General features: G+C 41.6%; 2 protein-coding genes and 1 pseudogene across 2 annotated transcripts in view; 1 reads left to right on the plus strand and 2 right to left on the minus strand.

Moving 5' to 3' along the window:
* Positions 1-27403, plus strand: part of Pur-alpha (Purine-rich binding protein-alpha) — a 1789254-nt gene that overhangs the window by 1194516 nt on the left and 567335 nt on the right. The window lies entirely within an intron of this gene.
* On the minus strand, positions 21857-22416 carry LOC137234508 (LETM1 domain-containing protein 1-like; annotated as a pseudogene).
* On the minus strand, positions 22827-23090 carry LOC137234142 (small integral membrane protein 12-A-like). Its single transcript, XM_067757775.1, has one exon. It carries the CDS (start codon positions 23088-23090, stop codon positions 22827-22829), a length of 264 nt encoding a protein of 87 aa, XP_067613876.1.

The raw sequence follows: 27403 nt of genomic DNA on the forward strand, positions 1-27403 counted from the left end.
GATGAAGGCTTAGAAAAATTAAAAAATAACAATAATTATCATTAGAAAAAAAAATTATTGTTCTGGCCTTGAGCTCGAATCGAACCTTGAATCATTTATCAATAGGCCGATAAAAACAAAAACAATTGTTAATAAACCATGAGCATTTGGGAATGTCAAAAAAAGTAATTGACAATAAACAAAAAATCCAGCAGTATCAGTGATTTGCACCAGATGGCGCAACACTGAATAAATATAGTTGGTAAAAAGGAATAGAAGTAGCAAATTTGCCAGTCAAACAAACCACCGCTGTATAGCTTAATGGTTAGCGCAGCATGCCTAAAGCGTACTGATGATGAAGGCTTAGCACCCTTCGAAATGGATCTATCTGCGCAGCTATGGCAGGTTGTCTGAAACATTTTCTACTTACTATTCTAAAAACAAAATACAATTTTTCAAATTTAGAAAACTTAAAAAATAACAATAATTATCATTATATAAAAAAAAATTATTGTTCTGGCCTTGAGCTCGAATCGAACCTTGAATCATTTATCAATAGGCCGATAAAAACAAAAACAATTGATTATAAATAAATAATAAATATTATTATAAATAAATAAATAAAAATAAAGAAAAAACATAGCCATTTAGCTGATTTTTTCATGTAAATTGCAAAACCGGCGATTTTTGAGGGGGTTCCAGGGGGTGTGCCACTGGCATCGGTGGGTCGGGCCTCCAAAGTTAGTGGGGGTCGGTCATACATTTGGACTCGATTGGAGCACTTTAAATGGGTCAAAGTGGGATTTTTCAAAATTTGCCCCTACCCAAAAGTTCGACCCAAATTGGGGGACATCAGAATTCGTTTTAGAGGTATGGTTCCTTCGGCAAGGTTTCTTATTTTGATCCCTAGAATATGATTTTTGTAGAGCAATGGGCGTTTTTTTCCCCACAAATAGACCCGGCCTAATGTATATATATATATACTAGCCTTCACCCGCGGCCCCCTTCGCAAGGAGAAAATAAAATATATGGGCTATTCACGTTAGATTGCTTATCAAGGTATCTGTTTAAAAATTATTTTTGCCATTATATTTTATTTTTGTAATAGAGTAAAAAAAAATAAATAAATGAGCTGATAACTGAAAAGGCACGCTTACTTGAATAGTACAATACAGTTTTTGCGAATTAAAAATACATTTTGGTTTTAAGTTAAATTAATTGATATGACAGGGGTGAAGAAATTACTATTCATAGAACAAAGGAAAAAACTACAATTAGCTAAAACCAAAAGAATTTTTTAGATGAAAATAGTGTTACTTTTTCGGGTATTTAGTTGTTTAAAATATTACAAAAAGTGTAATTATAGTTATTACAGTTCGTTTCAGGATTCATTTAAAAAAACCAAAAATACATAAAACGTAAAAGCTGAGTTAGGTATTAAAGATTAAAAATACCGAATTTTAATTACGAATAATTTGCAGCGAATCCATGGACATAAAAGCTAATAATTTAAAAAGGCATGTGTGCTGAACTACCGGTTTCGAAGAGTCCTTAAATGATCTCGGAAGGGTCCTAAAATAGTTCCGAAATGATCCCGATGGGATCCAGGACAAATCCCGAAAACCATCCAGATATGATCCGTGAGTGGTCTCCAAATGGTCCCGAAATAGTATCGAAATGACCTCGACGGGATCCCGGACGGATCCCGAAAACTATCCAGAAATGATGCCGGAAGGTTTCCGAAATGATCCCGAAGGGGGTCCCGAAAACCCTACAGAAATGATCCCGAAAAAGTCCCGAAATTACCCTGAGGGGGTCCCGAAAACCATACAGTAATGATTCCGGAAGGGTCCGAAAAGATCCCGAAATAGTCTCGACATAAGTCCCGAAATGACCCTGACAGGATCCCAGACTGATCTCGAAAAAATCTAGAAATGATGCCGGAAGAACCCCAAATGATCCCGAAAAAGTGCCGAAATAACCCTGACGGGATCCTGAAAGCCATCCAGAAATGATACAGGAAGGATCCCGGAATAGTGCCAAAAATGTTCCACAATGACCCTGATGTGATCTTGAAATAGTCCAGAAAAAGACGCAGGAATCCCGAAACCGTCCAGAAAGGATCCCTGAATTATTCCTAAATGTCAAGGAATACTTCCGAAAAAGTCCCGAAATAACACCGACGGGATCCCGGATGGATCCCGAAAACTATCTGGAAACGATGCCGGAATGGTCCCAAAATGATCCCGCAATAGTACCGAAAAGGTCCCGAAATGACCATGACGGGTGCCCGGAGGGATCCCGAAAATCGTCCAGAAATTATACAGGAGGAGTCCCAAATAGTACCGAAATAACCCTCGCGGGATCCTGGAGTAATCCCGAAAGCTATCCAGAAATGATGCCGGAAGGGTCCCCAAATTATTCCAGAATAGTCCCGAAATTGCCTGAGGGGATCCAGAAGCACTCCCGGAAGGAGGTCCCAAAATAATCCCGAAATAGTCTCGAAACTACCCTAACGTGATCCCGAAAACCATCCAGAAATGATTCCGGAAGGATCCCCAAATGATTGCGAAAAAGTCCCGAAATGTCCCAGACGGATCACCAAAATCATGCAGAAATGATGTCGGAAGGGTTCCAAAATCATCCCGAAATAGTCCCGAAAAAGTCACGAAACTACCCTAACGGGATCCCGAAAACCATCCAGAAATGATCCCGGAAGGATCCCCTAATGATACCCAAATAGTCCCGAAAAACTCCCGAAATTACCCTGACGGGATCCCGGACGCCTTCCGAACATCATTCAGAAATTATCCCGGAAGGGTCCCAATATGATCCCGAAATAGTCCCGGAAAAGTCCCGAAATTACCCTGAGGGGATTCTGGAGGGATTCGGAAAACCATTCACATAGCCTCCCAAAATTATCCCGAAATTACCTTGACGGGATCCCGAAAACCATCCAGTAATGATCCCGGAAGGATCCCCAAATGACCCCGGAATACTCCCGAAAAAGTACCGAAATAACTACGAAGGGATCCCGGACGGATCCGGAAAGCTATCCAGAAATTATCCCGTAAGGGTCCCAAAATGATCCAGAAATAGTCCCCAAATTAACCTGACTGGTACCCGTACAGATCCCGTAAATAATCCAGAAATTATACCGGAAGAGTCCTCAAATAATTTCGAAATAGTCCAGAGATAACCCCGACGGGATCCCGAAAACCATCCAGAAATGATCCCGGAAGGATCCCCAAATGACCCCGGAACACTCCCGAAAAATTCCCGAAATATCCCCGACGGGATCACGAAAATTATCCAGAAATGATACCGGAATGGTCCCAAAATGATCCCGCAATAGTCCCGAAAAAGTCCTGAAATGACCCTGACGGGTACCCGGACGGATCCCTAAAATGGTCCAGAAATTATACAGGAGGAGTCCCCAAATAGTACCGAAATAACCCTCACGGGATCCTGGAGGAATCCCCAAAGCTATCCAGAAATGATGCAGGAAGGGTCCCCAAATTATCCCAGAATAGTCCCGAAATTGCCTGACGGGATCCAGAAATGCTCCCGAAATAGTCCCGAAACTACCCTAACGTGATCCCGAAAACCATGCAGAAATGATTCCGGAAGGATACCCAAATGGTTGCGAAAAAGTCCCGAAATGTTCCGGACGGATAGCGAAAATCATGAAGAAATGATGTCGGAAGGGTCCCAAAATCATCCCGAAATAGTCCCGAAAAAGTTCCGAAACTACCCTAACGGGATCCCGAAAACCATCCAGAAATGATCCCGTAAAAGTCCCGAAATAACCCTGACATAGTCCAAAAAAGTCCCGAAATTACCCCGACGGGATTCCGGAAGGATCCCCAAAACTAGCCAGAAATGATCCCGAAAGGGTCCCAAAAAGATACCGAAATAATCCCCCAGAAGTCCCGATATGACCTCGACGGGATCCCGGACGGATCCCGAAACCCATCCAGAAATGATGCCGGATGGGTCTCCAAATGATACCGAAATCATTTTTTTTTAATATATATAACAATAACGTAAAAAAGCAAGAAAAGTTAAAAATTAGTAAAAATTCGTTGTTTGATAAGAAACTACTATGTAGATTAGTATTATATACTTCATTACAGTCAATTTTTGAAAAAGTTATAGCATTTTGAAAAAAAAAACACCGTTTTTTTTCAAAATATTTAAAACTTATTTTGAGTTGGAAAACGATGTTTTTTCAAAATGCTATAACTTTTTCAAAAATTGACCGTTTGGGATCATTTTTTTTTTTTAATATGTTTTTAAATGTATTTTCGGAAAAAATACAAAAAAAAATTTTAAAGTTTTTTTTTTTTCAATTAAATAAAAAAAAAATTCTCGGCCCACTCCGGGATTAGTGGGGATGATTGCAGTTTTTTATGAGAAAAAAAGGGCGAAATTCGAAAAATCTCGAAAAACTAAAAAATTACAAAAAAAAAAACTTTAAAAATTTATTTGAATTTTTTCCGAAAAGTACATTTAAAAACAAATTTAAAAAAAAAAGATTCCAAACGGTCAATTTTTGAAAAAGTTATAGCATTTTGAAAACAAAAACGGTATTTTTTTTAAATTCATAACTTTTTTGAGTTGGATGAAAAAATTTGAAAAACTTCTGAAAAACGTCTTTCGTAAGCTAGAAAAATAACAAAAACTTTCAGCCAATTCTAAAGCGGTCGGGTCCAAAATTGGTCGAAATGGGATGGAATACCCCATATATATACAGCACTAACCCCATATTGCCAATATCTCAGTACGTTATCCAAGTACAAAGAAAGAATAAGAACACGCTAGTAGTCTGCTACAGTGGGCACGCTTGCTAAAATTGCCCCTCAAAATTTATTGCGACAAATCTTAAAATATTATAAATTTTTCGCAAGTTAAATTAAAAATATCTCTTGTCGTCAATCAAATATATTGCAAAACCTCTGCAAGTTTCTGATTTGTCCCCAATTGAACAAATATTAAACAAAAATGTTTGTCTTCCTTGCGTTCACACATTTATGTACACGCATATACAAAATTAATTACATAAATCGACATAAGCGGTAAAATATTCTCATACAGTGGTACAAGAGTAGTTCAGTGCATACACTAGCGTTTTAAAAAATATAGTTTTTCTCTCGTGTTAAGCTAAATTTTCCCCGAGTTATTTGTTATTTTCACTCTGTATCTCTCTTCATACAGTCCACAAGAATATCGATAATAAAATTTTAAGAAATAATTACTAATTATATTTACATATATATTTTTATTTTTTCCCACATATATTTAAACCACCCGCATACATACACAGTAAATATATTCAATATAGTGCAAACCCGGCACAGTGGTCAAACTCGCTCCGTCACCCCCTCAAATAAAATTTTACTTAAAAACTTTTTTTGGTTATGAAAATTATTCTCGCTTGCTATTTAACGTGAAGGTTTAAACGTAACTCCCTCACACACAGTTAAAAGCAAATACTTTCTCTTCAAAAAAAAAAATTTTTTTTCTCTCTAAGTTAAATTTCTTTTAATTCTCAACGGTAAGAGAAAGCAAAAGTAAATATAAGTGACGATGAAAAGAGACAAAGTTGCTCCAATAGTCAAGGAGTTAAAAAATTTAAATTCTCGTCTGCCCCTAAAAAGTTCATTACCGACACGGATATTTTCATGTACTATTCTACTCGGTATAAGTCAATATCCCTCCAAGATAATGCTGAGCCTTCCCTTAACATAAAAAGCTCGAATATCGACAAATTTTGGAATAGAGTCCAAAATGCGTTCGATAAAGTGGTAGAAACCGAGGATCAGGACATGCCCGAAGAATTTGCAAAATCTGCCCATAGCAAATACGTGACCAGCCTCATAATTTATGAGAAAACAAAGGCTCAGATTGAGGACCAACTTCAGTTGATAAACCAAGCGAAAACCCCCGCGTCCCCTACAGACACAACAGGTCTATTTCCAACTCTGGTGTTTCGCTAAAAATCCCTCCCTGCGATACCGAAATATTTTATGGTGGTTATGAAAAATAGCCCTCATTTCGTGATATGTTCACAGCGGTCTACATTAACCACCCCAAACTCTCCCAAGCGCAAAAGTTGTATCACCTCAGATACAGAACCCAAGGAAAGGCCGATCAAATAGTCAACCAATTTCTCTTGAATGATGACAACTTTGCCTTAGCGTGGGAAGCCCTAAAGTCTCGACACGAGCACAGACGAATTCTCGTAGATAACTAAATACGGGCCCTGATGAATTTAAAAAGTATTACCACGGAAAACAGTGAAGATATACTTATTTATCTGGTGACCTCGAAGCTTTCAGAAAATACACTCACGTTGTGGGAGCAATCTCTGACCTCAAGAAGAGAACTCCCCAACTGCACCCAAATGAACCAGTTCCTCACAACTCGATACGAAGTGGTAGAACGAGTTGATCAATGGCGCCCAAATAAAAGTAAATCCACGCCATTTAAACGTCAACAGTCACATTCGTTCCAACATAGATCGACCGCTCAGACTCAGTCTCACATAACAGAGCATCGAACAATGTACAAATGCTCAATGTGCAAAACCTCCTCTCATCACTTAATAAATTGTTTTAAATTTAAGAAATTGTCTACCTCTGACCATATTAAGTTTGTCAAAGAAAACAATATGTGTTTCATTTGCATCTCCCAGTCACACATGTTGAAAGATTGTCCCAGCATTCAAACCTGCAATCAATGTCGAGATCGGCACAAATCAGTGCTTCATGAAGACACTTCACCCACGCCGAAGGGACAACCCTCCCAAACCACAACTACAAACCCCATTAACCTATCCGATAAAACTCCGGACGAAGCAGATCCTGTGGATAAAGGACCTTCCTGCTCGCAGAAAAGCCAAGTCCAATCGTTCTGCGCAGAAACCGATTGCAAAATAACTTTGCCCACGGCTATCGTCCCGGTAGAACATAGAGGGAAGATTTTCAAACTTAGAGCTCTCGTAGATCAATGATCTGAAAGAAGCTTAATTTCCACAAGAGCCCAAGAGAGAACCAGACTCCCTTATAAAACCTCTGAATTTGAAGTCCCTGGCATGTGTTCCCTGACCCTTTTTTCCGCCGCAATGGTATTACCTCAGCTGACGAAAATGCTCCCCAACTTACCAACGAACTCCAAACGAAATGGGCACACCTTAACCTCGCGGATTCGAATTGTCGCTCTCCATCCCAAATAGACTGTTTAGGCCACCAGCCTAAATATGCGCTACCACCCTAATGCACATTTTTGGCAATATTATTATTTACCGGTAACGGCCCACCCCTGCCAAGCGCTAACTTCAAAGGGGAAAAACTCGACGAAAGTTAGCTATCGGCAGGTGGTGCGGACCTTTTTTCGTTTTAAACTCTTCTTTTTTATAACGTTCAAGCGCCAGCAGCTATCTCCCAGGTGAGTAATCTAAGCCAACCATTTCTCACTCTTTAATAATTTATATTTGAGTCCATATTGCAAGTGACTAATTTATTATTTGTGCATTTAATCAATTCTTTTTTCCTGAAGTAATATTGCAAATAACAATTTTATAAATTTGAATTGCCAAAGTGCATAGTGAGGCGTGCATTTAATTTATTCTTTCCTATTACCAATATATTTTGGGTTTGAATTAATTAAACCCCTTCATTAAATACAGCTAGTGTACTCTTGCACAGCTGTATATGCTTTGTATACACCTTGGGTTCTTTAACTTCTATAGTTGTTTTGGTTAAAAAGTTATAACGACTGATTTTGTTCTTTTATGGAGGCACTTGTTATAAGAACAATTAATCAAAGTTTTTCTTGCAAATCAATATAATCACAGTTCTTTATACAGTGAATAAATTGATATTGTTTGATATTAATTCGGTGTTTATTTCTTTTCATTGCGACGCACACGCCCGACTTCCCCGGGTCCACACTGCTCCGCAACTTTTGGTCCTAACGCGCCAGCATTGGAAAAAGTAAGAAGCAACAAAACGAACGAGCAGCGCACATCAACTCGTCATCGTCATATCACATACAGTTCACTATAATCAGCAACACACACATACAGTCCATTTATCACATCACCACAACATTGCCATCACATACAATCCATTAATCATCACAGGTCATAACATAACATACAGTCTATCAACATCACAACATCATACAGTCCATTACAGTCAACAGCATATCATACATTTTCAACATCGCAGTACACTCTTCAAGTTCACATACAACATCCCGTCAGACAAATCATCACAACAACACAGCGCCGATCAACGACTCACTTAAAGAACTTAAGGTGCCTGGTTGCTTGGTTGCACAAACTTTCTTTTCTATTTACGTGATTCACGTAAAAAAGTGCACTCTGTGATTGATACAAGGCAAAGCGAGTGAAATTGCTAAATTTCGTGTTTTTTAAACACACCAATCGCCTTTTGACTATCGGGTAATTCCCCCACCAGTGGTAAGGGTTACACGACACAGCTAAAGGCAAGACAGTCAGAGAATTTTTTTTTAGTTTTTTTATCAAACACTCATCACTGTACTGTGTTGTACCCCTCGTCGTCACATACGTTGACAAAAATTTGCTACAGGAACCATATTTTCACTTGGTTGATAGCTTTAGCTTATCTATCACAGAATTCACTTTATTAATCAGTTTACGAGCTGAAAAATTACCAAAAAGCCGAAAAATTTGCACTGCGTTGGGTGGCTAGTGGCTTATTTATATTGGTTGCAAATCACAATTACTCACAAACACAATTGGTCTATATAGCTTGTATTTTTTCAACGCTGCTTATAATAAATAATTAAAATCGTAATTTTCCACATTAAGTTGGATAAAAAAATTTATTTCCTTATATTGGGAAAGATCCTTCGTTGGCTACTCTGGGATAGCGCTCACTTCACATTGTTTCTGTAGACACATTAAATCCGCGTTAGGATTTCTATTTGTGTTTCAAATCTCACAAAGGTTCACACATTATATCCACATCGGGATTACATCTGCGTTTTTTTAACTTTTTTTAGACACGCTAAGTTTTCAGAAAATATTCCTATCTGTGTCCAACACACCATTTAGACACATTAAATATTTGCAGACGATTTCTCTTCTCTGCATTGCACATCACTGTAGACACATTAAATCCTCGTCAGGATTTCTATCTGTGTTTAATATCACTTTGTACACACTAGAACCTCTTCAGGATTTCTACTTATAGTTTTTGCTGCAGTTGCATATACACCAACGCCACTAAGTCGTTTACCTTCGAGCTCGACAACTTTAAAGAAACAAGATATTCAAATTAATAAAATCAATAGAGACTTATATTAGATTGGTACAAGCACACCCTTACACTTTTTTTTTGTTTTTGGCGGGGAGGCTGAAAAATGCCCAATGCATCATAATTTCAGCCGTCGCAGCAACCGTGTGTCCGTAGACTAAAAAACAGCCCCGTTTTGGAACCGTCGCCCACCCCGGGACCGCTTTCGCATTAATTTAGGGTGGCGTTCCACATTTCTCATTTTTTAAGAGCCTACTGTTGTCCCTGCGTCCAGGTTTCCGTTATTTGCTCTGAGTGCCGATTTAATCGCCACTGCCGCGCTTGCGCATTTTTCCGCGCTCCCTTTCAGCATCCATCAGGCGAAGTAGTGTGGATTGGGATTAGGACCTCCTTATGTTAATCCAGATCAACCGGCTAAGTTAGAATGTACCGTATATCATCGTAGTGCTTACGAAGATGTTTCCCTATTTCTCTTGGAGTTTTTTTTTTTTTTTTTAAATGCCTAATGCACCACTATTGCTGCCGTCGTAGCAACCGTGTGTCCGTAAACTAAAAAACAGCTCCGTTTTGGAACCGTCGCCCACACCGATACCTATTTCGCATTACTTCAGGATGGCGTTCCATATTTCTCATTTTTTAAGAGCCTACTTTTGTAACTGCGTCCAGGTTCCCGTTATTTGCTCCTGAGTGTCGATTTAATCGCCACTGCTGCGCATGCGCATTTCTCTACGCTCCCTTTCAGCATCCATCAGGCGTGTCATGACTATAAATGCCATTTTGCTCACTGCAATCCAGCATTCTTTCCTGTTGCACATTTCTGATACTAAATTTCTCGTGGTAGGTTCCTCCCCAAAGACTCTATGCTAGGCAAGTCTCTCCTCGTGGAAACGGGGGCAGTGGAACATGACGTGTTATGTGTTTTCTAACTCCGTGATACACATTGGGCAAAGAGGATCTTCCTCTATCCTACGCTTCCATAAATACTATTTGAAACCGCCATGTCCACTCAGTATCTGCGTGAGATGGTAGTTCAGTTCGCCGTGCTTCCGCTCATTCCATTGAGCTACGTTCTAAACTAGCGTGAAGTTCCAACGCCCTTTACTCGAGTCCTCCTATCGTTCGTGCCACTCAGCTATTGCTTGTCTCTTTGCTCTTTTCTTGGCACCGTCAGATGGTCGCTCGATATTAGTGCTATTCAGATCGGCCATTTCGCTTGCCAGTAAGTCCACTGGGATATTCCGGGCTAGAACCAGGATCGTGTCATCGGACACCGTACGATAAGCACTTGCAACTCTTAAAGCAGTAAGTCGGTAAACTGCTTATATATCTTTATGATTGGTCCGTTTAGATCCATACCACACTGGTGCTGCGTATAGTATTACTGAGATGGTTATTATGGACAATAGCTGACGTGTAGCTTCGCTCGGACCACCAATGTTAGGAATTTTTCGCATAAGTGCTCCATTAACTTTGATAAATTTCTGTCCCACCGCTCTGAAGTGCTCTTTGAAAGTTAACTTAGAGTCAACGTGCACTCCTGAGTATTTTAGAGAAAGTGATTTGATGATCCCCGACAGTTAACACTAACTCGTTCGCCGACCGTTTGAAGATTACTAATACCGCTTCCGTCTTTTGGCTAGCCAACTCCAGTCCCGTATTGGTCAGCCATTCCTCTATTCTTCTTATGGCGTTATTACATACTGCTTAAAGCAGGTCCATTTTCTTGGCCACTACTACCACTGCAATATCATCAGCATATATCCCACAATATGCGTGTTTTCTGGTAGATCAATCTTTAGCACCCCGTCATACATTAATTTCCAAAGCGTTGTACGGAGAACTGATCCGTGTGGGACGCCTCCAGTGATTTTGTAACCTTTTGCTCCTTGATCCGTGTCAAAAAGAAGTACTCTGTCTTTAAGGTAGCTACCTATTATTCTGCGTAAGTAAGCTCATATGCCGAAGCTCCTCAGCGCTGCCATTATCTGCATCCAGTTCGCAGTGTTAAAAGCATTCTTGATGTCCAGCGTAACCAGTGCACGGAACTTCCTTTTATTTTTACCTCCAGAGATAGCTCCTCTAGCTGTATTGGCGACTCTTTGTATTGCATCTATGGTGGATCTTGATTTGCGAAGTCCTTATTGATTATGCGATAATCCAGGTGGGCTTTCTAGAGTCAGCTGAAGGCGCTCACTAATTATACGCTCCAAAATCTTCCCTAGGGATGGTTGGTCCGACTGTTTACCATGTTTCAGCAATAGGACAAGTCTTTGTCGTTAAAGGCTATGTTTGGTACTTCGTCGGGTCCTGGGGATTTGTTATCAGCAACTCTTTTTGCAGCGTCCAGCACCCCTTGCTCTGTAATTTGCGGAATTTCCGTACTTTCTAGATCCTTGCTTGGATAAGTCCAGCGATCTTGCGCCGGGGAAAGTGTTTCAACAATAATATTCATCAGTATCGGGCACGTAGGTTGCTGTGATATCGGTTCTTTAACTTTGGCCATCACAGTTCTGTACGCTGATCGCCAAGGATCTAGGTCGACATTATCCAGCAGTCCCAAAAGCCAAACTTCTTGCTCTTTTTTATGGCATTTTTAAGTGCCTTTCTTTGTGCGACATAGGTGCTGTGTAACTCCGCATATCGTGGTGATGAGCGTGCCCTCTGTGCTATTCTTCATGCTTTGTGATATTTTCTACGCTCTTCTGCAATTTCGTCATTCCACCAATATACGTGCGCTGTGTTTTTCCGCGACTTCTGGGCATGGCAGCATCACATGCCATACATAGCAACTTAGTGATTTGAACCGACTGGTCTTCCGCATGCGATTCTCGTACTATGGCGTCCTTCCAGATAATGTCAAATATTTGTGGGTCGAAAAGGTGCTGTTTCCATTTCCTACTTTGTCGATGTCTTGCTGCTACCGTTCGTGGAGTTTCGAGCAGCTCTACGCTAATAGCTTTATGGTCGCTGTGTGTGTAGACGTTGCTTATGGACCAGTTTGCTCGTCTTGCTATTTCGCTGCTAGCAAAGGTGAGATCTATAATGGATCGTTTGGTACCTGTATCGAAGATATATATCCTTGGTTAATTTAGGAGTTCTAGCCTCAAAGTAGTAAGGCTTTCAAGAAGAACTCTCCCTCTTTGGTTGGTTCGTCTACTTCCCCACACAGATGACCATGCATTGAAGTCTCCACACAATAAAAGCGGGTGTTTACCTCGTGCTTCAATGGTGATCCCGTATATCATGTCTTCGATCTCGGTGATGGTCATGCTCGGAGGGGCATAGCAACTGAAGATGTATATACCGCTGATTTTTGCCCACGTGAATCCTGCTACCGTTGGCGTCATATTTTCCTGTGGGAGAAATTTCCCTGGTGCCCAAATTGAGGCTTTCCCTGCCGAATCTGAGTGCGATCCCTGCTCCTGGCGATTTTTGTATTGTTCACAAAGTACCACTATATCATATCCTCCTTCATAAACTGTTTGGGATAATAGCTCTTTGGCTGCCTCGCAATGGTTTAAATTGGGCTGCAATACCCTCATGTGACAGTCATTTTGCTGCCCTCTCGTTGTGGGCATTTAAAACTGCCTGCTGAATGTTGTCCCCCAAATAGCGCGCACTTCGGTGTGTTTTCGCAACTTGCAGCCTTATGACCTTCATGGCCGCATTTCCTGCATAGGCTAGACCTATCTACAGTCTCCTTACATTTCTGAGCTATATGCCCGTAGCTCCAGCACCTATAACAACGCTTCTCTTGCTTGAGCTCTCTAATTCGGCAGGAAACCCATCCTACCCGGATTCTTTGCGTATTAAGGACCGCCTTGGCATCATCCGCTGTAAGGCTTATAAGTGCCGACTTCGTGCTACTGTACCCTGTGCGTATGCTTTTTATGGCAGTCACATCTGGAAGTTTGATGTTGCGTTGCTGGTGGAGGGCGTTGCAAATCTCCTCGGGCGTAGTAATCTCATCGAGATCTCTGCACTGTAGTGTGACCATTTGGGACTTTGTTATAACTTTAGCCGAGTCCTTTAGTACCGCTTCAATTTCTGCTTGGTACGCGCTTGTTTTCCCATCTTGCGATTTTTTCAGCTCTGGTAACAGCTCTCCTTTCGCCGTTCTTCTAATCGTTTTGACGTCATCACCCAGGGATTTTAATTCGTCGCATCTTCTCACTTTACGCAATATTTCGGCGTACGTCGCATCCCTCCCTTGGAAATGATGATTGCATCCGGCCTAGCCTTAAGTGCTTTTTTCTTGCTCTTATTTTTAGCTAACTGCCACTCTTTTGGGCTGCTGTTTCCTCTTTCCGCTCCGTCTTCTCTTGTGTTTCTTGCCGTCGTTTGTGACCACTATGTGCCCTGGCAAGACGTCTTTTAGTGTAGTAGTGGGTTTTACCACGTTGTTCTCCTTGGTCGAGTACGAATTATTCCTCGGTCGCTTTCCTGGGGGTGATGGACTTCTATCCTTAGCACATTCGCTTGTACGCCATTTATATTCTAAATTCTTTATCTCTAGGGCCGACTCGATGTACACCACTTTTATTACGAAGGCCAAGCGCTTGATTTCCGCGTGTATATTATTACGCCCTATGAAGAACTGCATCAAGTCCTCAATCGCCTTGCCTAGCTTGGTCATCTTTTTTCTCCAGGGGGGTTTTGCTGATTTCACGCAGCTGACGCCTGCTTAATTAGCTCACTTAATGTTGGTGTGCCCGTTTGAGCCTTGCTGTCGGAGCTCTTTTTGTAAAGCTTCGGTGTAGCACCCGGCGAAAACGCTCCTTGCTTGCTTTCGGCCTCCGCGTCTTTGGGTTTCGTTATCACTTGTGACGAATTGTTAAGGCACTCAGCCGATGGGCCACGCCCTTCTGGAGAGCGAGATAGCTTCTTTCCTACGAATGGATTGAACGCCATTTCATTCTCCTGTGTTTGGTTTTTTATTTTAGTATTGTTGTTGCTCATCATTTATTTAATTGGGTCCCCACTTGAGGCCGCTATCTTGGTCCGAGTGTGCAGTTACCTATATAGATCCCGTGGCTGTCTATGCGAAGTCAGGGAGGCCACGTGAAAGTTGACGCAGTCCCTCATGAAGACTGCGTTCAGAGCCAGATCAGTATTAATCTAGAGGATCTCAACCGAACCTGTACCACCAACTTAATGATGACGGACTTTGAACGTACCCCAAGGCATGCCAAGGTTTTAACGGGACGGAGACGAATGGGACATTAACCGGAAAGTCATTTCGATGGTGTGTTAAGCCGTGTACTGAGATTTCCGAATGCCCCATTCGCCAACCCTTGACAAATATATCCAAGTCGTTGATTCCAGTATACCTTAATTAAGACCTTACTGGGCTCAGTCTTAATGTGACAATCACCTTAAATTTACAAATAATTTACCTCTTTACCTTCCTGAGTGTGTATCCCACGTCGTATAGTTGCCTCCCTATCTTGGGTATGTATTCCCTCGAAGCAACCCCGTACTAGGCTGTGGATGTTTAATTCAGGGGGGCATCTACTCGCCCTGCCACTGGAGGTTCTCAGGGTGCTTTAGGACTTTTAAGCCAAACCCTCCTCACCAGCCGCTCTTGGTCGAGGGCTGCTTATTTGATATTCGCAGCTAACCTAATTAATAGGCCGTTCACTGTCCGCCAGCAGTGACCCCCTTGGCCTGAGCTCAGCCTAACACACCCTTGCACTACTGCAAGAGAAGCTAAGGGCACTATGGAAGAAGACGAAGTCCACATATGGAAGTCTTCTCAGCAATCCTGAGCTGTCCAAAGAGGAACTCAGCTCGCTAAGAAGAAAGAATAAAAGTTGCTTCGCATGCTACCTGCAATTCATGTCTGCTGTGGCGGCTGAAGGATGAAGACTTCTCGCGCCGTGGACATAAAATACGGCTGCCGCCTTGCGACACCGATGTATTTAAAGGCAACTATCTTTCTGGGCAGCCATTAGAGATATGTTCACGGCCATTTACATCCACAACACCGATCTGAAAGATGTCGAGAAATTATATTATCTGAAACAAAAAACTCAAGGGGAAGCAAAATAAATATTGGGCAGGTGCTCGTTAAAAAACGAGGGTTTTACAACCGCCTAAAAAAATCTAAGAGACAGGTACGAAAACAAGCGTATTCTAGTCAATACACAACTTTTATTTAACATGACGGCAGTCGAACAGAAGTGTGGAACATCAATTAAAAAATTGCAACGTGAAATCAAAAACTGCATTTCTGCGCTGCAATGTCATAACATTGACATCACAAATTGGGACACAATTATAACGTGCTTGTGTTCAACAAAACTCCCCGAATCTACCTTAGCGCTTTGGGAGCAGACCGTGGAAAGAAAAACCGATTTACCGAAATGGGAGGATATGGCCAAATTCCTGTCCAATCGCTTCCAAACATTAGAAACAGTTTCTGATCTTAGGGGTAACAAAACAACAAAAGCCAACGGAGTGAAATTTTCCGCCAGAGCGCTGATAGGCTCTGGGTCTGAGTGCTCCTTCATAACAGAGCGATTCAAGAAGAGAATAAACCTGTCATCCAAACGCTTGCATGTACAAGTGTCGGGAATAAACAATACGCTATCGGCGCAGGTAAAATAATCGTGTTCGATTAACTTAGGTTCGCTTACAGACCCCTTAGCAAGCATCGATACAGTGGTCATAGTCCTGTCTCAGTTAACAGGGGACCATCCGACTTGCCAAGTTAGCGCAACGACTCGGCAAGCGTTCCTAATCTGATTCTGACGGATAAGAGATTCTTCGTTAATGAACCAGTCGATGTCATACTTGGAGGCGACATTTATCCCCAGATAATACTAAATGGTATACGAAAGAACGTTCTAAATACGCTTCTCGCCCAAGAAACCGTCTTCGGTTGGATTTTAACCGGTCGTGCAGAAGCACCTCACCCAACCAATACACGAGTATCCTTTTTCAATGAAATAAGCTTAGACAAGCAACTAACCGCATTCTGGGAATTTGAAAACATACCTACGAAAAAGGCCTTGACCGAGGCACTGTATAAAACCACAATGGAAAGGTACTCTGATGGGAGGTACACCGTCGCCCTTCCCTTCAAACAAGACTTCCCAAAATTCCTCTGTCTGAGCCCATCTCTTAAGAGCGTCTGCTCTCAGTTCTGTCGGAACGAGACACGCATAGCCAAGACACCGGCCCTACAGACGGAATACAACAGGGTACTGACAGAATACGTCACGTTAAGGCACATGTCCAAGGTACACACCGTAGTACCACCACAATAAACTGATTGCTATTTCTTACCGCATCATGCGGTGATCAAAGAAGAAAGCACAACGACTAAAGTAAGGGCCGTATTCAACGCGTCGTGCCCGACTTCCAACGGCACGAGCCTGAACGATGTCCTACACACAGGCCCAGTACTTCAAGCAGACTTAACAATACTACTCCTCCGATGGAGATTCTACAAGTACGTCTTCAACAGAGACATTGAGAAAATGTACAGGCAGATCTGAATAAAAGAAAACCACCCCCAATACCAAAGAATAGTTTTTCGTCTCAAAGCAGGCGACCCTGTCAGTATTTACGAACTCAATACGGTAACTCTTGGGGTCAACTGTGCCCCCTATTTAGCGATCAGAACCCTACATCAACTTGCAGATGATGTCGAGGCATCACTGCCAATCGCAGCGCACATCTTGCGAAACAGTATGTACGTCGATAACGTCCTTGCAGGGGGGGGGGGGGGGGGGGGGCGGCATAGCACGAAGCAGCAGTCACTGCTCGCGATGAAATCACAGCTGCATTAAAGTCAGCAGGATTCCCTCTGCGAAAATGGGCTTCTAATTGCAGTAGGATACTACAGGGAATACCCAAAACTCACAGGCTTACGGAAGACTTTCTGGAGTTCGAGGACGCGAGCATGGTAAAGACCCTAGGCATCCGTTGGAACGCGCATTCCGACTACTTTTATTTCACAGCGAGACCAATCGAAAACCAGGACATCTTAACAAAGAGGGCGATCCTATCTGCCATCGCCAAACTCTTCGACCCTTTAGGCTGGCTCGCCACAGTTATCATCGTAGCTAAGATATTAGTGCAGAAAATTTGGCTGGAGGGGACGCATTGGGATGAACCGGTATCCACAATCACTCTAGATCGGTGGCAAACCTTTATGCAGGAGTACCCAGCCATTAACCGGATTCGTATACCTCGGTGGGTGCACTTCACCCCAACCAACGATATAGAAATTCACGGCTTCTGTGACGCGTCCGAAAAAGACTACGCGGCTACGGTTTACGTGCGAGCTACGATCAACGATAAGATCTACGTTAGTCTACTCATGGGAAAAACGAAGGTGGCACCAGTAAAAACAATTTCATTACTAAGATTGGAGTTATGCGGTGCCATCTTGCTGGCTGAGACTTTGGAAACTGTCATGGAGAACCTGAACTTAGGCACATTTAACATTCACCTATGGACAGATTCGACCATCGTCCTATCATGGATTCGAAAACCCCCTTGTTCCTGGTCAACATTTGCAGCTCACAAGATGACAAAAATCGTGGAGAAGGTAGGAACTAAAGCTTGGCATCATGTCGAGTCCGCATCAAATCCAGCGGGCTTAGCCAGCAGAGGACTTCCAGCCACGGTCCTAGTCGACAACTCTTTGTGGTGCGAGGGGCCTTCTTGGCTGCAAGAAGGCAAAGCGAAATGGCCATCTCAAGGCGAACAGGAGTACCACACAAACATCGAAGAAAAACGAGTACAAGTGCATGCAGCAACAAACGTCAACAAGAGCGGGGCTATTCTGGATCGGTTTTCCGATCTATCAAGGGCGTTGCGGGCAATCTCCTACATTATAACATTCCCGAATAGAGCTCATCCAAAAACTAAAGCGTCCTTTAAAGCAGAGTCTCACCGAAATCAGAGCTATGACTAGCCGGCTCATAAGGATATCCCGAACGCTCTGAGAACTAGGAAACCCATCGCGGCCAAAAGCGAGATCCTCTCTCTAGACCCCTTTATCGACGAAAATAATGTCCTTCGGGTGGGGGTTCGTCAACGCATCCAGGAACGTTCCCTTCGACGAGCGTCACCCGATAATCCTCCCTTACGCCTGCCGACTCACCCGTCTCCTAGTCCAGTTTGTCCACACCATTTCCATACATGGCGGAAACCAACTAATGCTGCGGCTCCTACGCACGCAGTATTGGATACTTCGGGTCAAAAACATGTTCCGATCCATCATTCACAACTGCAAGGCCTGTACGCTATTCCGCAAACGTTCCCCGACGCAACTCATGGGAATTCTCCCTGTGGAACGCACTACCTTTTCTCGGGCATTTACCAACACCGGGGTGGATTTTGCCGGACCCTTTGACATCAAGTCTTACAGCGGACGAGGATGCCGCATGTCAAAGGGTTACGTCTGCCTCTTTGTCTGCTTTGCAACCAAGGCTATTCACTTGAAAGCCACTAGTGACCTCAGTAATGCCGCATTCCTGGCAGCTTTCGATAGGTTTGTTGCTCGGCGAGGATGTCCAAAGAACATCTACTCCGACAACGGAACCAACTTTGTCGGAGCCTCCAGAGTTCTCCGCTCAGAACTCAAAGCTTTCCTGGCGGACGCTCGCAACCAAACTCAATCCAAGTACAGCCACCAACACCTGACATGGCATTTCATACCACCAAGAGCTCCTCACATTGGTGGACTATGTGAGGTAGGGGTCAAAAGCTTCAAGAACCACTTCAAGAACATCGCTTTGGATCACAAATTTACCCTTGAAGAGCTCAGCACTCTACTTTGTCGAATCGAGTCCTGTCTCAATTCTCGACCCTTAAGCCGCTCCTCCAACGAGCCGTCTAACTTGGAGCCACTTACTCCAGGACATTTCCTCGTTGGAGGGAATCTAATAGCTCCACCGGAGATCGACGTCAGCGAAAATCGCGCTTCACTCGTCAATCGATGGGAAAAACTTAAAGCGCTGCATCAAACCTTCTGCAAACGGTGGAAAACTGAGTATCTCACCGAATTGCATAAGGCGTTAAGTGGAAGCATCCACAATCAAACCTCAAACAGGTGGACCTAGTCGTCATTAAGGAGGATAATCTGCCCCCTAACGAATGGAGACTGGGTCGGATAGCCAACCTTCATTATGGCCCCGATAACCGAGTTCGAGTCGTCGAACTGGACACGTCAAGGGGACAAACCATCAGACCAGTTACGAAATTGGTCCTACTACCACCCTCCAGTGAGGGTGAGGGGGACTCGTTACTCCCAATCGTTATAACAACCCCCCCCCCCCCCCCCCCCCACTCTCAGACTTCCAGGCAGGGACTCCCACCAACGCATCGCGTCACCTTAAGAGCGCAACCTAGGAATAACCAAAAATTCCGAATCCACGTGGGAGGCTCCCACTGAGGATCCTAAAACCTCCCTAAGCACTGTGTGCCACACCCATTCCCCGGGCTCGCCACGTGAGCGGACATATTTCAAACCCATTTTTTAAATCAATTTTCAAACTACACAAAAGTCCTGACATCACGTGCGAGGCTACCACTGAGGATTCCAAACCGCCCCGCACTCAGTGCCAACTTCGGAATCCTCGGACTCGTTACGTGATCGGAAACCTAGCAATCTAAACTAACTTCACAAATATTCGCCCTGTTAGGCTTCCCTTGAGGATTCCCACCTCCCTAAGCATTGTGTGCCACACAGGAATCCTCGGGCTCACCACGGGAATCTACACTATTCTCTAAACCTCGCGCTCTTGGGTGACGGGGATGGAAGAAGTGCCTGCCGGGAGGCTATAGAGGGAAAGGGAGAACCCAGCTCTAGTTCACCCCAGTAACCCAGCTCTCGTACCCGAACGAGGCCATCACAATCCTAACGCAGATCCATTATCTGCCACAGAACACCGTTGAATCAATAATCATAACCCCCCCAAAAGGAATGTATGTATGTTTTAAAATTGTGGTTAATATGGTTTCAGCCATACACTAATCTATATTTGAAATGCAAATTACTAAAAGCTCATTATTTTACTAATAAATCATCGGCATGTAAGTATTCAATACCGTCCATCGGCAATGCACTTTTAATATACATATGTAAAACATGAATACCAGCTTTAAAATTTCGCTAATATGTTTTTTTTTTTATTTTGCAAATTTCTTTATCAGCAATAGATTTTGAGTACACAACTCGGATCCTCTATAAAATAAATAAATGTAAGGCGCGATAACCTCCGAAGAGATCTAAGGCCGAGCTTCTCTTCCAATTTGCGTCGTGATCCTCTTGATTTTCCCTACAAATTGGCCGGACGGGACCTGCATGATTTTATGCCGACTCCGAACGGCATCTGCCAGGCAGATGAGTTTTCACTGAGAGCTTTTCGTGGCAGAAATACACACGGAGCGCTTGCCAAACACTGCCGAGGGGCGACCCCGCTTAGAAAAATTTTCTTCTAATTGAAAAACCTTATTTCTAAAATTTTCGATGTTGCTTTGCCCGGGGTTTGAACCCAGGGCATCCGGTGTGGTAGGCGGAGCACGCTACCATCACACCAAGGTGGCCGCCGCCGGATCCTCTATAGACATATATTTTTATACCAAGTTTTACTCGTACATAGGGGGTATTATAGCTTTAATGGGGTATAGATGGGATGCTATCTTGTTATGGATAGATAAGCATGAACTTCCGTATATCAAAATTACATGTATGGAAATAGATTTTGATTGGGCCATGTCAAACCGTCCCTGCTTTAAATGGTTATCTTCAACAAAAATTCAGAAACCCTAAAAATAAAGACGTCTGCATTATGTATCAAACATCTCAGATGTATTTCACAAACTGGCCAACCCCATTTGCCTTGGCAGAGGACTACTTGCTGGTGATCATCACATGAAAGAGAGGGCGAATATCTTAAACGATACCTGCCTTGAGAGCCGTCAATATGGTCCTCAGTATGGAACTCAAGTTTTACCGTCTATCGCAAAGCAACATCTTCAAAACGGTATTCATCATACACGCTATATCCAAAAAAAGTAATATTTTCTTTGCCTTCAAAAAGTTCTAATAATACAATTTTTCATAAAAATAAATTTCATTCGAATAGCAAAAGCTTTCTCGGGCCCGAATCGTATATCTCAGACAAAATAAAATCTTCAATGAGAAGTAAAATTTAAGCTTGCACGATGTTTTACTTTGACAAAATTTTAATCAAAAGGGACAAAAATAAGTGTCTTACATTAAACGATTTGTTACTGCCCATATGGAAGTATTACATAGATGGTATAAGTAGTGCAAAGGTAAAATAATATTTAAATATATAAAAGATATTCACATACCAACCGTTAATGGGTTTTGCGTCGTGTTGCCATAGAAAAGTCCAAAACGTCCAAGATTTTGCCGAAATCAACCTCCGTTATGTTGTGTGCAGGTTCTGCATGTTCCTGTGGTTTGGCTGTAGTAGCATTTGAAGCAGTCGTTATTTTGTTCAACGTTGTTTCGTCTTTAAATTAACTGATTTGAAATTAAGGTGATTTAGCTATCATTACTACCTACGTACCATCATAAATTAATTCCAATTATCGGGGTGTTTGTATTCTGTTAGAACTGGTAGATACAGCAACATACTTATATGTCGTTCTCCGAGCGCAGTAGATTCGAGTCCAATTTCGAAGCCTTGATATTATTTCGTCATTGCTAAGGTTAACCGGATCTAAACCACGAATATAACAGGATCGTCGTAGACCTTCCGGGTGCATATTCTGAGCAGGTCCCTCTCGTACAATAGCTCAATCCATATGATACACCAAAAATACATGTTCCGATAAATGGAAACGTGTAAATAAGAAAGTCGGAACCCCATGTAGCTGTCACAAGGTATTAATATGATTTCTATTATGGGATAGCAAATCATATGGTGAACCTGCAAAATGTCCTTGACTTTTAGCAATAAGTCAACAGTGGAATGAAAACCACGACCCAACATGCCCACAATTTCTTCTTAAGTTCGGCATCATTTCCGGGCTTCGTGGCAGTTTTAAGCGTTGATTGTAATATTCTGAAAACTGATTTTTGTAGTTTAAGGAAGACGCTTTCCCTTAACCATATATTGTTCTTGTAGGTATACATGCGTATGTGACCTCTTTGAACCAATGATTAAACGGAATTTTGGTATAAAATCATATCTTTTCCAGGCTTGCGTTGTTTTTTATTGAGAGCAACATAATTTATTTTTATCCATGCTCAAGTTTCTAAAGAGTAATCATAAAATCTATTTATCACTCCACAAAAAAAAATATATACACATTCAGACTTCATTTGTACATAATTTGGGTTACTCCCTTATGCGTGTATCTACATTTTATGAGTGATTTACTGCAAATCGCGTGGACTTGCCTACAGCTCATACCAACACATCTCTCCCCTTAGTATAGTCTTACATAATTCATTACACATATAAAGTTGACGCATTATTTCAGAACCAATACAAAGCCTAATGGTCATAAATTCTTCTTCGAAACCATGATATTGTAAATTTTTTATGATTTCGGCTCCAATGATCGTGGCAGATTCCTTTCTAAAACGCCAACATTAAAATACAGATTTTCTCTCTGCGCTGGATCCGTTTGTGCCTCCGCGGCTAAACGTTCAGCCCGAAGTTCTTTTATAGATTTACTGTAATGCGTGTACGTGTCCGAGACTAAACTTTGCAAATTGTAACCGATGAAACCAACAACTGCAGCAACTGGCAATGTAATGTGAACAGCATTGCGGCGTAATATTGCCATAAGGATCGGCCACATTTTCAGTATTGTTTTTGTAATTTCACAGCATTTTTTGTTTGTTATTGCTTTCATTCAGATATGAATCAAAATGCAATTTTCTTGCAGACGTGCAATGTTAACAGCATTGTTTGGGAGACGCTTGCTTGGAGCAACTTTTATGAACCGGGTCGCTGCCGTATCGCCGGAAAATGCGAACAAAGACATTTTTTGGGGAAACGCGAAAATTAAAGGCATAACGACATAGCCGACTATAGGCACAGCGGCTCCAATTAAAGCTGGTGCTACTTTCATAATATCTCGAGGCATTTGCACGTAAAGTTCATGTCTTTACGGATAAAGCGTTTAGCCCCCAACAATGCGTAGAACTTTAAGGGAAGCTTCCAGGTCATTATTATTACACCAACAAAGGTACGATACCCCTTCATGGCCGATGGAGTTTTTTTTTATCCGGTAATTTTTCATATTTTGTGGGGTAATCAAGGAAATGACTAATAGCTCACGATATTTCAACGCGACAATTCTTGTGTAGGAAAATTTTAGTCGTCCTTTGCTGTAGGTGGTCATTTAGACCAACTTGGTACATCAATGGGTGCTTTAATTCATTTGTTCTATCCGGAGAGTTCTTGCTGGGTGTGTAATTAAATATCTTATATTTCTGCATGCAATGCGCTTCCATCAAAATGCCATCAGAAACTTTATTATTATTATATGAGAAGGATTCGTAACCAGCTGAAATGAAACCAAGGATAAGAAATTAGAAAATTTGTAAAATTATAAAAAAAGGGAACGATACTGGCATACTTACCCAGCACAAGTTTTTCTTCATAATGAAAATTCATTCAAAAATGTCTCTATACTCATTTCCATGAATGAATGACATTTTGAATAAACGAAACAAGGTTGCCACTCGATGACATTTGCTCTTTTCGGTTCTTACGCAGTAAACTCATTGCGCGCGATCCAAAGGGGATCACAACTCGGATCCGTGAGATCCAACACACCCGAGTGTTAGCACACGAACAAAAATCAGAATTCACATATATAAACGCGAAGATATAGACCGAAATAAAAAGGCGCGCTCTGGTTTGTTTATCGTGGGTTTCCTTTTATCAAAAACAAAATAGTTATTTTCCTTAAATCACTTTCCATTATTACTTTCATTAGTAAAAGTTAAGCTTTGGTCTAATCTCAAACTTAGCTTTAGACTGTTTCTTAAACTATAAAGAAATAACTTTCGAATTATATAAGACCGTGAAATTTCCAAGCCTTTTCAAGTTTTTTATTAGCCTAAGCTTAACTGTGGAAAAGCTAATTGGAGATTGCGATAAAATTTTCAAGATTAATAAAATAATTTTTGTTGTTATATCGGCCTAGTGATTTTAAGATCGCGGGTTCGAATCGAGCTCAAGGCCTAACAATAATTTTTTATCATTATTATTGTTATGATAAATTTTTTCTTAATTGAAAACATTTTTAAATTAGAATAGAAGAAAGAAAAAATTTTTGGACAACTGCCAAAGCTCGTTGTATAGATCCATTTCGGGAACTGCTAAATTCCTTCATCGGCAACGTTTAGGCTCCGCTACTATAACCATTCAGCCACCACAGCGGTTTTTTGTTTGTCTTCATTAATCCTACTTCTATTCTGGTTCGTACCAATTGATATTCACAACACTGCGACATCTGTTGCAGAATGGCTGTGAAAATTGGACTTGTTTGTTGGCAATGCTGCCATAGTGTCATATTTTATTGACACTTTTTTCCCCGAGCTCTGGGATGTATTAACAATTTTTGTTGTTATATCGGCCTACTGATTTTAAGATCGCGGGTTCGAATCGAGCTCAAGGCCTAACAATAATTTTTTATCATTATTATTGTTATGATAAATTTTTTCTTAATTGAAAACATTTTTAAATTAGAATAGAAGAAAGAAAAAATTTTTGGACAACTGCCAAAGCTCGTTGTATAGATCCATTTCGGGAACTGCTAAATTCCTTCATCGGCAACGTTTAGGCTCCGCTGCTATAACCATTCAGCCACCACAGCGGTTTTTTGTTTGTCTTCATTAATCCTACTTCTATTCTGGTTCGTACCAATTGATATTCACAACACTGCGACATCTGTTGCAGAATGGCTGTGAAAATTGGACTTGTTTGTTGGCAATGCTGCCATAGTGTCATATTTTATTGACACTTTTTTCCCCGTGCTCTGGGATGTATTAACAATTTTTGTTGTTATATCGGCCTACTGATTTTAAGATCGCGGGTTCGAATCGAGCTCAAGGCCTAACAATAATTTTTTATCATTATTATTGTTATGATAAATTTTTTCTTAATTGAAAAAATTTTTAAATTAGAATAGAAGGAAGAAAAAATTTTTGGACAACTGCCAAAGCTCGTTGTATAGATCCATTTCGGGAACTGCTAAATTCCTTCATCGGCAACGTTTAGGCTCCGCTGCTATAACCATTCAGCCACCACAGCGGTTTTTTGTTTGTCTTCATTAATCCTACTTCTATTCTGGTTCGTACCAATTGATATTCACAACACTGCGACATCTGTTGCAGAATGGCTGTGAAAATTGGACTTGTTTGTTGGCAATGCTGCCATAGTGTCATATTTTATTGACACTTTTTTCCCCGTGCTCTGGGATGTATTAACAATTTTTGTTGTTATATCGGCCTACTTATTTTAAGATCGCGGGTTGTTCAGTTGTCCAAAAATTTTTTCTTTCTTCTATTCTAATTTAAAAATTTTTTCAATTAAGAAAAAATTTATCATAACAATAATAATGATAAAAAATTATTGTTAGGCCTTGAGCTCGATTCGAACCCGCGATCTTAAAATCAGTAGGCCGATATAACAACAAAAATTGTTAATACATCCCAGAGCACGGGGAAAAAAGTGTCAATAAAATATGACACTATGGCAGCATTGCCAACAAACAAGTGCAATTTTCACAGCCATTCTGCAACAGATGTCGCAGTGTTGTGAATATCAATTGGTACGAACCAGAATAGAAGTAGGATTAATGAAGACAAACAAAAAACCGCTGTGGTGGCTGAATGGTTATAGCAGCGGAGCCTAAACGTTGCCGATGAAGGAATTTAGCAGTTCCCGAAATGGATCTATACAACGAGCTTTGGCAGTTGTCCAAAAATTTTTTCTTTCTTCTATTCTAATTTAAAAATTTTTTCAATTAAGAAAAAATTTATCATAACAATAATAATGATAAAAAATTATTGTTAGGCCTTGAGCTCGATTCGAACCCGCGATCTTAAAATCAGTAGGCCGATATAACAACAACAATTGTTAATACATCCCAGAGCACGGGGAAAAAAGTGTCAATAAAATATGACACTATGGCAGCATTGCCAACAAACAAGTCCAATTTTCACAGCCATTCTGCAACAGATGTCGCAGTGTTGTGAATATCAATTGGTACGAACCAGAATAGAAGTAGGATTAATGAAGACAAACAAAAAACCGCTGTGGTGGCTGAATGGTTATAGCAGCGGAGCCTAAACGTTGCCGATGAAGGAATTTAGCAGTTCCCGAAATGGATCTATACAACGAGCTTTGGCAGTTGTCCAAAAATTTTTTCTTTCTTCTATTCTAATTTAAAAATTTTTTCAATTAAGAAAAAATTTATCATAACAATAATAATGATAAAAAATTATTGTTAGGCCTTGAGCTCGATTCGAACCCGCGATCTTAAAATCAGTAGGCCGATATAACAACAAAAATTGTTAATACATCCCAGAGCACGGGGAAAAAAGTGTCAATAAAATATGACACTATGGCAGCATTGCCAACAAACAAGTCCAATTTTCACAGCCATTCTGCAACAGATGTCGCAGTGTTGTGAATATCAATTCCAACCCCCTGGAGCAACGCGTTGACTCCTTCACCGTCTCCTGCCGGTTGTGCCATAAGAATCACGGCATACGACTATGCCCGCTGTACAGGGGATTGTCGGCAGAAGAACGCCTCCGGGCCGTCCTTATACACAGGCACTGCTCCAATTGCCTATCGCCGTTCCATCGGTTGGAAATATGCCCTAGCAGCGACCGGTGCCACCGCTGCCGAGAACCACACCACACTACGCTGCATATGGAGGATGAGCAACCGCAGCCACGCCCTACCTACCACGCCGAGCACGACGAGGAAGCAAGTGCCGATGAGCTGCTTTCTACTCACATAACGGACGACACCCGATCATGGGCACAACAGGTAGCAGATGAGGAGGAAGAAATGGAAGAAATATCCAGAGATGCAGCAGTTTTAGCTATCGCCCCAGCTCCCAACGGTGAAGCAAGATCCTTTCGACCG

The sequence above is a fragment of the Eurosta solidaginis genome, chromosome X (genome assembly GCF_040869045.1).
Source record: "Eurosta solidaginis isolate ZX-2024a chromosome X, ASM4086904v1, whole genome shotgun sequence".
Classification (NCBI taxonomy): Eukaryota; Metazoa; Arthropoda; class Insecta; order Diptera; family Tephritidae; genus Eurosta; species Eurosta solidaginis.

Bases quoted from the DNA above. Each gene is read 5' to 3' on its own strand.
- LOC137234142 (XM_067757775.1), bottom strand. From the start codon at position 23,090: ATGTGGCCGATCCTTATGGCAATATTACGCCGCAATGCTGTTCACATT.